General features: G+C 55.2%; 5 protein-coding genes across 5 annotated transcripts; 3 read left to right on the top strand and 2 right to left on the bottom strand.

The window, feature by feature from the left end:
- Positions 1-471: 471 nt before the first annotated feature.
- Positions 472-1,752, top strand: M409DRAFT_49445 (uncharacterized protein; the record flags this gene model as incomplete). The annotated part of the gene is made up of 1 exon (XM_033811248.1): positions 472-1,752. One exon carries the CDS (start codon positions 472-474, stop codon positions 1,750-1,752), a length of 1,281 nt encoding a protein of 426 aa, XP_033673827.1.
- A 1,678-nt stretch (positions 1,753-3,430) lies between these two features.
- On the bottom strand, positions 3,431-4,869 carry M409DRAFT_16888 (uncharacterized protein; the record flags this gene model as incomplete). Its single annotated transcript, XM_033803808.1, has 3 exons — positions 3,431-4,472; positions 4,537-4,600; positions 4,689-4,869. 3 exons carry the CDS (start codon positions 4,867-4,869, stop codon positions 3,431-3,433), a joined length of 1,287 nt encoding a protein of 428 aa, XP_033673826.1.
- Positions 4,870-6,113: 1,244 nt separating this feature from the next.
- M409DRAFT_49443 (uncharacterized protein) lies at positions 6,114-6,995 on the top strand (the record flags this gene model as incomplete). The annotated part of the gene is made up of 1 exon (XM_033811247.1): positions 6,114-6,995. The coding sequence occupies one exon, from the start codon at positions 6,114-6,116 to the stop codon at positions 6,993-6,995; it is 882 nt and encodes a 293-aa protein (XP_033673825.1).
- A 1,232-nt stretch (positions 6,996-8,227) lies between these two features.
- Positions 8,228-8,626, bottom strand: M409DRAFT_49442 (uncharacterized protein; the record flags this gene model as incomplete). Its single annotated transcript, XM_033811246.1, has 1 exon — positions 8,228-8,626. One exon carries the CDS (start codon positions 8,624-8,626, stop codon positions 8,228-8,230), a length of 399 nt encoding a protein of 132 aa, XP_033673824.1.
- A 948-nt stretch (positions 8,627-9,574) lies between these two features.
- Positions 9,575-12,802, top strand: M409DRAFT_16887 (uncharacterized protein; the record flags this gene model as incomplete). The annotated part of the gene is made up of 1 exon (XM_033803807.1): positions 9,575-12,802. The coding sequence occupies one exon, from the start codon at positions 9,575-9,577 to the stop codon at positions 12,800-12,802; it is 3,228 nt and encodes a 1,075-aa protein (XP_033673823.1).
- Between the last annotated feature and the right edge of the window lie 916 nt (positions 12,803-13,718).

The following is a 13,718-nucleotide window of genomic DNA, read 5'->3' as shown; positions in this document are numbered from 1 at the left end:
ACGTCTTGGGGCACATGCAGCGCTCCCAAGCACGTCGCTACGACATGGGTCGGCGCCGGATGTGCACCCGCGCAGCTGGCACACACGAGATCGGGACATGCGTCTCAACAATTGACAGGTCGCGCTGCTCGCCGGTGACTCTTCTGACACGCGGGAACTGGTCCAACATGCAGCTCGAATCGCTTTCGTGCCGGCCAGCGAGACGAGCCCCGCCACAACCGCCCATTCAGGTACCTTCGACACACGTGCAACCAGCAGGCTGGACTAGATGGCTTGGTGGTGGTGCCTCGGATCTTGGTTCTGATGTGCTTTGAGTGATTCTACGCATTTCTTCCTACACAAATTTCCCTCCACGCTTATACAGCCTTCTCAAAGCCCCGTATCAATACAGCATCCTTTCAAACCTGTCCGGTCTTTCCTAAGCTCCGCAAGATTCTAGTTCTCCGTTGTTTCTGTCTTACTCTCGACCCAATGGCAGACGAATCATCCGACCACGATCAACCTTGGCCGCGACGAATCGATTCTCTGGCGCAACGATCCAGCTCAGTGGCTTCGAGCAGCAGGAGCGAAGATGCGGATGTCCATCGTTCTGCAAACAAAAGGTGGAAGCCATGCTGGCTCTCAAAGAACGAACGATCATCTGCGCCCAGCAGAAGGACTTCGACTTCCACAACAAGCTCTTCCACTGTCTCAGCCAATACTATCTCTTCAGCTGCCACTGCCTCGTCGAGTCACTTTGACATATACCGATTGCCAGAGACGACGTCCCATCTCTCCAGTAACGACGGCGAAGGCGATGATACGTTCAATACTGTTGAGAATGCGACAAATGCCCTGGCGACTTTGGCGGGTTTAGGACCCGGCGATGAAGAAAAGTCCAAGAAGAAGGAGCATAACAGCACCTTTTGGCCGCCAAGCGGTCTTCCTCCTCACATGCGCCGCACTGAATCTCGAGCAAGCTCCTCGTTATCTCAGCGCTCATCCAAGCCAAGGGATAACCCATCCGAATCAGCGGAGATTGAGATGGTCGCCAGAGAGTACCAGGGATACTGGAGGCCGTCGTTTACCAGCAAGCTGCCATCTGCCGCCGCCATCTGTGGTTCGATGTTGCTGACTGCCCGGCTGCCGGCGCTCAAAGCAGATGAGTCAAAGATCACTCAGAACGAAGAATTGAAGGAGCGGGCCCACTCGCTGTGTGCTACCTTGGAAACTGCCGAAGATCCTGACGAGGCACTGGATGCGCTGCGAGCGCACAGCTTGGAGAGCGTCGTGGTAGCATTGAGAATGAGCCTGGACAACGCACAGATTCCGATGGTGCCCGAGAAGACGTCGTGGGCGATGTATCAGAAGATCGCCCAGGCAAAGACTCGGCCAGAAAAGCTTCCAGATCTTTGGCCCAGCATATCAAAGCTCTTCAAGAAGGTACCTCAGGAAACCTTGGTTGTCATTATGTTCCTACTGTCCATCGCACGACGACTGCGAAGCCGGGCATTGTCCGTTGATGGCCGCTCTCCAGCGGTATATCTCTTGCAAGGGCTGTGGCCACGATACCTCGGCGACGATGTGTCCAAGCTACTGCTGTTGCACTACGACGAGATACCTTCCGATCTCCCGCTCATAGTCGAGTCCGTCAATTATCGATTCTCGGGCCGTCGTTGCAACCTGCTCGCTCTTGTCGCGAACCGACGAGGCAGTCCTGAGCAAGGTGTTCGTGAGATAAGACCGTCGGAAGACCGTCAAGTGGAATGGTAGTCAGCAGTAAAAGGACCGGCAAGGTCACAAAGGACGAAATAGCCTCATCTATCAAGCCGACGCGTCCGTCCAAACCCCGGTCCATTACGAAGTGGCTGACATAGCAAGCCCCTTTTTAATCACTTCATGCGACCGACAAACGGTATTTGTCCACCGGTCCCTGCCTCACCGCATTGGCAACCAAGTGGCTTGCTGATTACTCGATCCTGAATCAATGATGACAACCGTCCCGGCTGGCAGCCCTGTACCGCACCACATAGTCTGTCGATCCCTGCCGTTCAAACTTGCCATGCTCTCGGCGGACGCGTCCAGATTGACATGGGCATGAGGTGACCTTCATTCTCTGACTAGTCAGATGCAGATGCAGTCAATCTGTTCATCGGGCTGTCTCCGGTTAGCGATCCAGAAGATTGGCGACACAGGGCTGAAGCCGCCACATTGGGGATAATCGATCGGCCTTGGTCCAAGTTCAACCGTCCTACCTCCAACACGGGTAGGCCAACAGGGCTGGTCCGAATCGGAATTGGGTGTCTTGTCAACGACTTTCATCGGTGCTGTCTTGGCAAAGCCAGGTCGGCACCGGCAGCACGATCATCGTTCGATTCAGACGTAGAAGAAAGCAATCCAGTTCGCGACGTCAACCGCAACCGTCCGCGTTGTCTCTCATTCACACCGCGAACGAATCGCTGACTTTCCGCGGCGCGTCGTCAAGGACACGCTCTCGCATAAGTCGCCTCCAAATTCCAACATGGTAGCACAAAGAGAGCACGCGGCCTAGAACTTTACAGCGTGAGTAACATAGCCAAAGAATAGACTACCAGCGTTAGTACTAGTAGCTGACGTCCAACCTAGTAATCACTCCCACTCGTACCGACCAGCAGCGGGTGAGATGTGGCCCATCCGGGTTGGGCTGACGAGACGAGACGAGACGAGACGAGACGAGACGAAGCGCTGTACCCACCAACACGCACAACAGTAGCGAGCGAGCGTGCGGACTAGCAACGACGGTCCGTCTCGGATCCTGGCGAAGACATTGCGCGGCTGCTGTTGGTCGGGATGAGAAGGTGGGTGGGCATTGCTGCAAGTGGTCGCATGTGGTCGTACCCGGGTGGATGGTGCTCACAGGTCAGAGGAAAAGACGAGGAGGGGGAAGGTAAGGAAAGTTAACGTACCTAGGGTCGAAGATATTGGGTAATGTAAATGACTTGTGCTGTTCGATATTACATCAGGTATTGATTCGAAACGATACGATACGCATCGCCCCCACGAGGAGGGTGATTTTCTCTCGGCCAAGGGCATGCCCTCTTTCGTAATCCCGTTCGAACCTGACTCTGACTCTGCCACTGCCATGCCGCGCCTTGTGAGGCTGTCGTGCGTTGGCGGTAACGCACAAACCATGACAAAGACTGGCAGAGGATGGCGTAAGTTTATTTTACAGCTATATGTGTTACAAGTCTGGAAATGAGTACATCTCAGGTAATCAGCTAACCGGCTCTCTTAAATCAACTGTCGATGTCGTAAAGACGGGAAGAAAATATCTGTCATCCTTCCTTCTTCGAAATGGGGTATCTTCAAACACTTTAACGCCACACCACCTGCTGTCCCAACAACTACCTCAAACCAAGCTCCATCCCACTGAGTGGTTTAGTACCAGAAGCAAATCGTACAAGCTGCGGTGTCAGCCCTTAGCTCCTTTCCTTCTTCCGCTCCTACGTGGTGCGGTTGGACGTCGGTCGGCGGGTTCGCCTTCCTCGGACCCGTCATTATCGTCGACCTCCCCTGTCTGGTGTTGGTCGTCCTCTCCAGCAGGCATATTATCTTCGTTAGTATCCTCTTCCTTGGTGTCTTCAACTTTGTTATTGGACTTCTTGTCCTCGATACTGGCCAAAGCCGCCTGGACTGCGGCTTCGACGCGCTCCTGCAGTTGGCGCTGCTGGGCCTCGTCCTGGACGTCGTCGACAATGGTACTCTCGTTACTACACGTAGTACCCAACAAGAAGTCAAGAAGCCCAAGATGACCAAAGTTACCGGCTTTATCTCCCTTCCTCACCGAGTCAAAATGCGCTTCTGTGCGACGAGCCATGCCTGGTAGGATGATGGCCGACGGGAGAACGGAGTATCCCGAGAAGACAAACAACTCTTCCAGGCTGGCGATCGACAAGAACAGGAACCAAGTCAATACATGCCATCGAAAGAGCACCGCCGGCAAGAATGTTGGAACCCAATCCGCGAGGAGATAGTTCACCGGATGATCGTACGCTGCCACCAGGCTGAATGGATGCTCGACGCTGTGTTGCCAGTCCAGATGCCAGGTTCTGAGGATCGATGGATTCGTGTGCAGAACGAATCTGTGCACGGCATAATGCAGCGACCCTCGAATGGCCAAACCTTGGATCAGGGACATGGCGATGCTCCACGGAAGCGGAACGACGGTGGTCACTTTCAACAGACTCTTGAGGTGCAATATGCGAGTGAACAACAACTCTAGCCCGGCTTGGATCAATACACCGAGCAAGACGTTGCACACCGCCACCGCGACTATCGCGAGGAGTTTGTCACGGCCATGACGAGTGGGGAGCTGCCGCTCGCCGCGAGCTTTGACAGTCTTGCTAACTTTAGGGACAGCAATGTCGAAGGCCAAGAAGCCCAAGGCTGGCAAAAGAAAGCAAAAAAGTCGGATCAGGAGCGTGCCGTACAGTTCCAACGTAAGTCGATCGTGGCTGGCAGGCATTCATAATCAGCTTATGATTTGTCAAAAGATCGATGGATCGATATCGAACGTACGAGATGACCAGTGCTGACCACGTCAGGTAGAAGAAGACCAAATTGACGGTTGCCGTCGAACCACCTATCACGGCTGGTCAGCAAGCGAGCCAAACGAGATGTGTAAGATGTCCGTCAGACAGGCCGTGGATTGACGATGCTGCTGTACGTACCGTAGAGCGGCAGCGCCAGAAACGACAGCAATGGCAGCGGCAGCGCGACCCAACTGGTGACTTTGGCAACCAGCGCGCCATAGAACTCGGACAGGCTCCGTGGAAGGGCGAAGCTGCGGCCCTGGAGGTAGCCGAAGCTGTATTGCAGCCTCTCGCGAATGGCGTTGACGCCTGAGGCCATGCTGCTGCCGGCCGGTGCTGCTGGTGCCGAAGCTGGTGCTGCTGATGCCGAAGCTGGTGCTCCTGGCTCGGTGCTGGTGGTCGCAGGAGGTCAGCCCTGGCAGGGCAGGGCGTGCAGTGTTCAGCTGCAGGCTCGCAAGGCGCGGACTACTGCAGTGAGGGTGGTGCTAGCCGCGCTCCACTCGCGATCCAGCGATCCCGCCTGCTTGCTTGCCTGCCTGCGGACCCGGTGGCAGAGGCTCTAGAAGCAGCAATGGAAGCCGGAGCTATACGGATAGGGTGCGCGGCGGCGTGGCAGAAGGTTGTGTCGACGACAACTCTGCGCGCGACTGGCGATGATTGAGTTGCGGCTTGTGGCTCACCTCGCTGGGAAATGCGACTCTGGGGAGCAACCTGCCTTGGCAACGATCTGCACGGTGACGCAGCCGCACCCCTGCCGGCCGCCTAACGGGCCAATCGACAGCGATGCTGGCCCGCGTCAGGGGTCTGCGAACAACTTCACCTCGCGGCTTGCGCTGCTGCTGAACTCATCCTCTCGGCCTGCTCGCCCGCGACGTCCACCAGCCGCACCTCGTCGGCGCTGCGACCGGCCACTCACTCCCATCGCACGTTTTTGACCGCGGCCGGGCTCGTTGCTTGCTTGCGGCACAGTTAGGTCAGCATCGACACAACCTGCTCGACCGAGCTACGCGATGCGCGCAGGGCTGAATCCGTTACCCACGAATGGCAACCGGAAGCTGCAGGCCAAGCGCGCTAGCCTCGAACCTCCAAATGGACCTAAATACTTTTGCAGTGTCGAGCCTAGGAATAGTAGTGCTGCTCATGCATCGGCAAAACGACGTGCTGCCCGGCGCTGCGTCCCCCAAGCCGCACCTTCGTGGACATCCGAGCTGCTCACCTTCACGACAGCGGCCACCGCGGCGCCGTAGCTACGTATCCAGCGGCTGAGCGGCATGGATGGACGGCCGGACCACGCGACACCCCTCCTACCCATTGAAGGGGAGGCAGACGGCAGCCATGTCGCCCGTATGCCTGCCGCTAGTGCCTGTCGTATTTGCCAGCCGCTTGCGATGTGAATAAGGTATGCAGATGACTCAGATTCTGGACTACACCAGCTCGCTCGACGGATGACATCGTTGGGAGTAATCATTCTTCTTTGCTGCCGGGCTTCCACATCCTTTTGCCACTCTCTCGACCTCACTTCACCTTATTAACAAGTAGGCTTTTGCCACCACCACCGGCAAGATGATATACATCAAACGGGAAACCGAGACGATGGATGACTACCGAAGAGAGCATACATCACATAGTCGCTCGCCGGACCCCAGCATACCCATCTGCTCGGTCACCAACGAGAACTGGCGTGGGAAGAACGATCCAACAGAGAGGAGACGTATACAGAACAGAATCAATCAAAGAGCATTTCGACAGCGACAGCGCGCAGGGGAATCCCCCAAGCAGTACAAGCCACGAAGCAACTCGAGCGGGCCAAACTCGCAGGTAGATGAGGACGAACAGCAGATGTCATCGCCAGAGCAGGAGTCACAAAGTGAAAGTCATACTTCAGCACCTGGGGCAGTTCGACCAAATGGCGTGGCCGACCCTTTGACAGGCCGAGTTTGGGACGAATTGGCACAGTTGATCAATCGAAACCTCATGTCTGCGGCGGCGACCAACGCCCAACAGCTTGGACTGGACTCCGCAGCATTGTCCGGGGCGAGACCTGTTGTGACGCCAAGAGTCTCCAACAACCAGCTGCCAACCCCATTGCAACCGATTTCTCTTCAGCATCAAGTACCGCACGATCCGATCATCGACATTGTACCCCATCCACGATTTCGATACAACATTCTGAAAGCGATGGCGACACAACAACTGGACGCAGCAGCCTTCTCGGCAGCATTGCGAGCCTCAGGCGCGCTAGAGAACGTCCAAGGTTCTTGGTTGCGAGGCGGCTTGGTCGTATGGAGTAGTCCCGACCAGCTCGCGAGCTGGGAACTCTCGGAGTCGTTCGTTAGGCGCTTCGGGCTGCTGCTGCAAGGCTGTGAAGACCTGCTGGCCGCGACTAATGCGTGGAGGAGCCGACGCGGCGAAAGACTGTTTGCCAGTTCCGTAGAAGGGAGGTGAGGGCGAGCGGCAAGCAAGGGGGAATGGAAGAGAGTTTAGAACGTTCGTTGCATATACTTGCTAGATTGAGTTGCGTTCGGAGCGGTGTGATATTCCGTTTTATCGCTGGGGAGATCGGATTACTGATAAAGTACCGAGATGTCTCTCCGTCTTTTCGCAAGCGACAGCGCTGCTAATTGCACTCCAAGCTGCTTAGACGGCTTAGGAGTAATGGGGATAGATGTTCCTTTTCGAGCAGAACCCTGGGGGTAGGATGATTATCTGGATCTGGGCTGGGCAGTGCACGTTTGGAGGGGAGTGGTGTAATGCATGGCGCCAGGTGAAGTTGCTGCGCTGCGTTGGCGTCATCTCACCTATTTCGACTAATGCCGTCAGAAACTATGTAGGAACGTTATGCCCACGGCGATAGTGAAGACCATCACACAACCAAGAATATGCCTTTCTTCCCTTTCCCCAAAGCCCTGGTGTAAACTCTCCGTCGTAAACGCCATGTTTAACTCCTGTGCGCAGTACGTACGTGTTAGCCATGCCAATTCGAGACGTGTCGTCGGCTTTAAGTTCAGATTAGGAACCTGACGTCCGTGTGCGATTTGGAAATGATTGACGCACCACGCCTTATTCCTTCCGCAGGGCGAGTGGGCAGGGCAAGGGAATGGGATCGATAGGGCCAACCAGAGAATGAATAAAACGAAACTCTCGCACTTGGCGCGAGGTATTCCGTTCCCGTGATGAGAGGATGTGCATTGTGAGGCTTATTGCAGTAGTCGTCCGGCGTCCCGTTCCTCGACCATGAACAAGAGTTTATCAAAATACCAAGGCTCGTCGTGCGCCCAATGTGTGGTGATGATGAAGAATAGCCTACGTGCCGCGTCGATATGGTTCGGAACTCTCTGCACGGTCGAGTGTCAAGCGGGCCCGAGAACCCGAGCTCTGCAGCTGCGGTGACTGTATCGGTAGGGCGGTAGGAGCGGCGGAGAGGTGGAGCATCCTTTCGGGAGAAGAGGTTTGGACGGAGCGTTCACGGCGAGTGCATCTTGGACGAACACTGGCATGGCACGGCTTACTGAGGCTGGTCAAAGATCTACGGGATGGCCATGGCCATTGATGAATGGCACGGCACACTTTATCACTGTGTACCTGTACCGTCAGTAGTACTGCCGTGCCGCAGCCATGCCTTTTCCCGTCCTCGCCAGACTCGCCTATGCGTCCTGCATGCTGAAGCATCAAACGAGTTATAGCTGAAAAGCGTATGCGGTATCCTCAGCCCTACGGCCGGCCGCTGTAGGTCTTGCATGATTGCATGATGCCGGCCACTGCTGCTGATCTATCGGACTAGGCGCCTTTCCTCGCAGAAGGAGTGCATGCATGCATCCTTTCTGCTGAGTTGCTTGCGCGGCTTGCCGGTGAATGAGCGTCGGAGGCGGGCCGGCACCGAAGAAGAAAGTCCATACCGACTTGGCACTTGGGGATTTGGAGACTGAGTTTTTGGAGAAGAACATATTCATTGCGGACTTCATGCCGTGTTCTGCGGAATGACCATTCTGCGAGCGCCGAGGAGTTCCGTTCTTCACGAAGCTTTCCATACGAGGTAGGTGCATCCATTCCGTAGAGAGATGAAGATGGGCCGACATATTGGGGTGAAAGTGTGGTTCTTTTAAATCAGTCTCTGTCCTTCCTGTATTGCTCGTTGCCTTCAGCCCGACTCGTGCTTCCCACCCATTGGCACGAGGTCGGAATTCTAATAGATTGCTGTTGGATGGCGGATGGCCACGAGGATCGACTCGCAGGGATCGGCAGCTCACGCAATTTCGCCGTTTCGGTGAGATTCGTGACATCGACGTGGTCTCAAATACAAGGTCTCAAGTCGGGGGATTCTTCCTTTGGGATTTTCTGGGTTGGAGGCATGTGAAGGATGTGGTCCTGTGTGAAGAAGTGTGTGTTTCAGGATGAGTTTCATCTCCATGTTGCTTTGGGGAAATGTAAATTAGAGTTGGGCTGCGGGATGGCCCAACGTCCGGATAGATTAAAAACCCCTGTCTGGTTGTGGACTTGATCAAATATCACTGTGGATGGTTGACCCGCAAGCAAAAGGGCAGTGAAGGGTTTCTGGGAATAGGTGGACATGAATCGACACAGTTGTGGCTTCCAATGGACGACCTTCCCCTATTGCCCTCGGGAAGCTCCCCTCCCGCTATCAGACTTTACTCGCGTGGATTTGGACCACCATCAATTGCTGGAATGATGCACGCCAACAAACAACACAACCTCATCGCCACGAAGACGCACTGAACCGCAGCTCACAGGGCTGCGCGCGCGCATTGGCGCGACCAGATCAGAAAGAGTGAGGCGCATTGGGAAGAGAAACATTGGACAACGATTACACCACGATCCCCGGCAAACCGCACTGCACAATCCATCGCTACCAAACGCAAGCCGCCAACCGTACTGCATAGGGTTCAGAATAGATGAGATGATGGGGCTCTTCTAGGAGCCAGATATGGTGCAGCAGTGCGCGCGCAGGCTTTCAATAGTATTACTAGCACCAGCGCGCATACTGAGAGCCAACGGGCGTGCAGACCATGGACTTCGACGTGCGCGCCTCTCCTGCACCTGCAGAGTCCGGACCATGGTCGAGAGAGCCGCCAGCCGGCAGTCAGAACCACTACACCCATCAGACTCCCGACCTGCGCCAGCCGACCAAACGCCATCCGAACCGTGTCAAGGCCAAAGCTGCCAACCCGCATGTCATCTCTTCAATTCTCGACTCGCTCGAAGACACCCTGACCCCTCTGCCCGTGGTTGAGCGCAGTGACCAGCAGTCGGACACGGCCAGCAAGCACTCTCGTCAAGACTCCTCCAATCGCTCCGTCGCCAGCACCGCCTCCATCCACCGCAACACTGTCTCGCCTGGCTTCGGTGTCGAGTATGGCAATAGCTTGTCTCTGGATGACGAAGAGAGCGTGAGCGGCGCTGCAATTCCTCCTACGATCCCGACCTCGCGACCTCCATCTGGCCTCTCCCACTACACCGCCAAACGCCGTCCATCCTTCTCCAAATCAAACACCACCGCCGTTTTCCGTAACCGCGCGAGCTCTCGTAGAAGCTCGTTCTCTGGATCGAGTATAGACCGTCCGGGCAGCAGGAGGAATAAGTTGAGCTCGGAAAGTTGGGTGAGGAAGAATCAGGACAGCGACGCCCGATCAGATATTTCAAGAGGCAGGACACCACGGAAGAGTTTGCGGCGGGTAAGCTCGCAGGAGATGCTCAGGTCGACATCGCGAGAATTTTCATCTCAGCCCACACTTGAGGCGCCGCCAGTCTCGCTCGCGGAGAAGATCATTGCAAGGACACCCCCGCCAATCTCTACGTCCAAGGGAAGACTGTATCTTACCGACGTGACAGTTAACGAAGACCAACCGATCGAGTCTCCAATCTTGCCGACACCAATCTCTCAAACACCGCCTTTGGAGCAGCGACCCATCATTACCACCAAGTTGTCTTCGTCGGACAGCCAGCTCTCTGTTGGTGATGGTGGGCCCATCGCAAAGGCTCCAAGTCCAATCTCAGATTCGATCCCAACCCGGACATCTTCGCTTCGTCAAAGTAACAGTCCGGCTGGCACCAAGAAGAAGCACAGAAAGTCGAAAAGACATACTGTTACTCCAAGCAAGTCAGAAACGATGAGCGTCAAGCAAATATCACCGTCGATCCCGGACTCGAGTTGGATCGATCTAGGCGAAGAGGACGAAACGGTGAAACGTATCAAAGAGTTGAGAGAACGCAGGAAATCAAGACTGCAGGACTCGACTTCTTATGCCTCTCCCATCGAGTCACCCCATGAAGAGACTGATGCAAAATGGGCCCCTGTTTATGAGCTGTCAGCTCCACCAGCCGCAGAGCCTAAGCGAGGATCGCGAACGCGTCCTGTAGCCAATCGAGCTTCGACTGAGCCTGGTGCCATCCAACACTTGCTGGGAGTCAAGGGTGAGAAGACGCAAGTTGAAGATGTCAATGGCGCGGCAGTGAACGGCACTAACGACGTGCGCAATATCCCCGCTACGAAGCGTCGGAACAGGAACTCCTTGGAACTTAAGCGCCCTGCCTCAGCGCACTACAGACCAGCAACATCCAAGTCTGACAACTCACCCATACCGCCGCCATCGTTGGACTATTCATATGCCAGGGCTGTCGATCTATTGAACAGCATCGACTACGATCAAGAGGAACGGAGCCGCGAATCATCGGATCGAGGTTCACTCCAACTCAAAGGATTGGATATTCCTCCCCCCAAGCAAAGTACGCTTGCACCCCCACCACACAATAGATCTGCGAAGAAACCTACCAAACGATCGCCCTCCGATAGGTGGACGGCCGTTCATCCCGATCTTCTGCTGGATTTCGACAAGAAGAGGAATCGACGAAAGTCGATGAGCGATGCGCGCCATGCCAAGACGTTTGAAGACGTTCAAAATTTGCAGCGAAGGGACAGCATCGAAGATGCTGTGGAGCATTATTTGAGTGACCAACGCCTGAGTCGCACTATCAAGAGCACGTCTGGTCGCACAATAGCCTTTTCAGAAGTGGGTGATCCAGAGGGAGCTGCTGTATTCGTGTGCGTTGGGATGGGCTTGACTCGATACGTGACTGCTTTCTTCGACGAATTGGCGACGACCTTGCGACTGCGCTTGATCACTCTGGACCGGCCAGGTGTCGGTGGAAGCGATCCATTCCCTCCCACCGACAAGAGCGGACCCCTGAATTGGCCAGAGGATGTTCTAGCTGTGTGTCAGCATCTGGGGATTGTCAAATTCAGCATCCTGGCTCATTCGGCTGGAGCGATCTATGCATTGGCGACAGCGCTTATTCTCCCTCATCTGGTGAAGGGCAAAGTCCATCTCTTGGCGCCTTGGGTCCCTCCAAGTCAACTCGAGGCCATCTCGCACACGGCAGCGTCGGCACCGCCATCTAACCCACTCCCACGGAGTCAACGCTTCCTTCGCGTATTGCCGACCCCGTTTCTCAAAGCAGCGAACTCTTCATTCATGACGGCGACCTCGGCATCGTTGAAGCCAGCGACTAAGCGCAACATCAGAACGAACGCAAATCGAACGCCGCCCAGACGAACATACCCCGATGATGGCGCAGCCAAAAGGCCCACGACCAGTGATCGACCGGAATACAATCGACGTGAATCGATGATGCTGATGGATCAGTTCATGCCTAACACCAACCCGCTCGAGAACTTCCTCGTCCCGGTCATCAATGAGGAAGACAACGATGCTTCCATGAAACGTGGATCTCTTGTGCTCTCTGCTACTGCAGGACCGATGGACCCAAGTCTTGCGTACGCCACCAACGGGTTGAACGCTGCCGAACATGCCGAACGGGAACGACAGGTCGAGTACACGAGTCGACTCACCCAGCGAACGTGGGATCTCGCTACTCGAGACAGCAATCCTGCGACGGATCTACTGGTATGCTTGGAGCGCCATCGAGATGTCGGCTTCCGCTATACAGATGTTGGACGAGAGGTTGTAATCACCCATGGTTCCGAGGACAAGCGAGTGCCCATCGCCAACGTGAAGTGGCTGGGAGAACAAATGAATCGACGGGCTTTGGGCCTGCACTTGGACAACGATGCGCGGGAGAGCCGCAAAAGTTGGGCTGACGCGACCGCCAAAGGAGGATGTGAGGTGCGAGTTCTGTCAGGTGAAGGTCACGGTTTGATGGCCAGTCCCATCATTATGGGCGATGTGTTAACTGAGATCGCTGGGTATTGGGTCGGTCAGCACAATGGAAGGTTGTAACGGGGTGATATTGAGCAATATGAGGGGGTGGAAGTGATAGGAGGATGAAATGCATAGCCGTGGCGCTGGTGTGTATGTTGGAGAAAGATTGCAGTTTTGGAAGATACCCCAGTCCGTAGCGTAATGTTTTATTGAAGTCGGATCTCATCCGTGCTATCTATCTCGCCGATTTAGCTGACCTCTGAGGGAGGCAATATGTTCATCGACGTGTGGTCGAGAATAGAATCGCGAGAGTGTCGGCAGAACCGAGCGGCCCGTGCTGACCGCCACACGTCGTGTCTCTCGCGGGGCGGTTTCTTCAACTTTGTTGGCATTCTCCTAACTGGTCTCCTCCAACAAATTCACCGACACCAACACCAGAAGCAGAGACGCAGATAGAGTTGTGGGTATGTACTTGCGTATTGGCTTTGTGGTCGCATGGCGAACCTGAGTCGGCACAAACAAGTACGGCGCACATCTATCTTGATTGCGACTCGAACAACTGTTCTGGAGATCTACTCGGTACTTCCATCAGGCCTACCATGAGCAACGCCATCACGAACAACATCATGTCCAACATCATGTCTAACATCATGTCTTGTTGCTCGTGTCAGCGATGCTGGGATCGTGCACACGCGAATCTGCTGCGGTGTAGCGACCCATGCAAGCGAACTCACAAACAATCTGCGCTCTCACCGTCACCGCGGACAATCTTGGGGAATACCGAGACGTCAGGCCACAGCACATGGCGTGTTCGTTCGAGACCTATGCACCGCGCCACACAACTCGAGGGAATCCCGAAGACCTTCACGCGAGATTGCATACAACCTGCTCAGCTGTGATCTTGGCTTCCAAGACACTACACTGCAGCTGACAATCCTTCCATACATCGACTGAACATGCCACTGCTTGAGCCCTAGATGGTATGGTCGACGAT

The sequence above is a fragment of the Zasmidium cellare genome, assembly GCF_010093935.1.
Source record: "Zasmidium cellare ATCC 36951 unplaced genomic scaffold M409scaffold_2, whole genome shotgun sequence".
Taxonomy (NCBI): domain Eukaryota; kingdom Fungi; phylum Ascomycota; class Dothideomycetes; order Mycosphaerellales; family Mycosphaerellaceae; genus Zasmidium; species Zasmidium cellare.
This window is presented reverse-complemented; position numbering and strand designations above follow the sequence as displayed.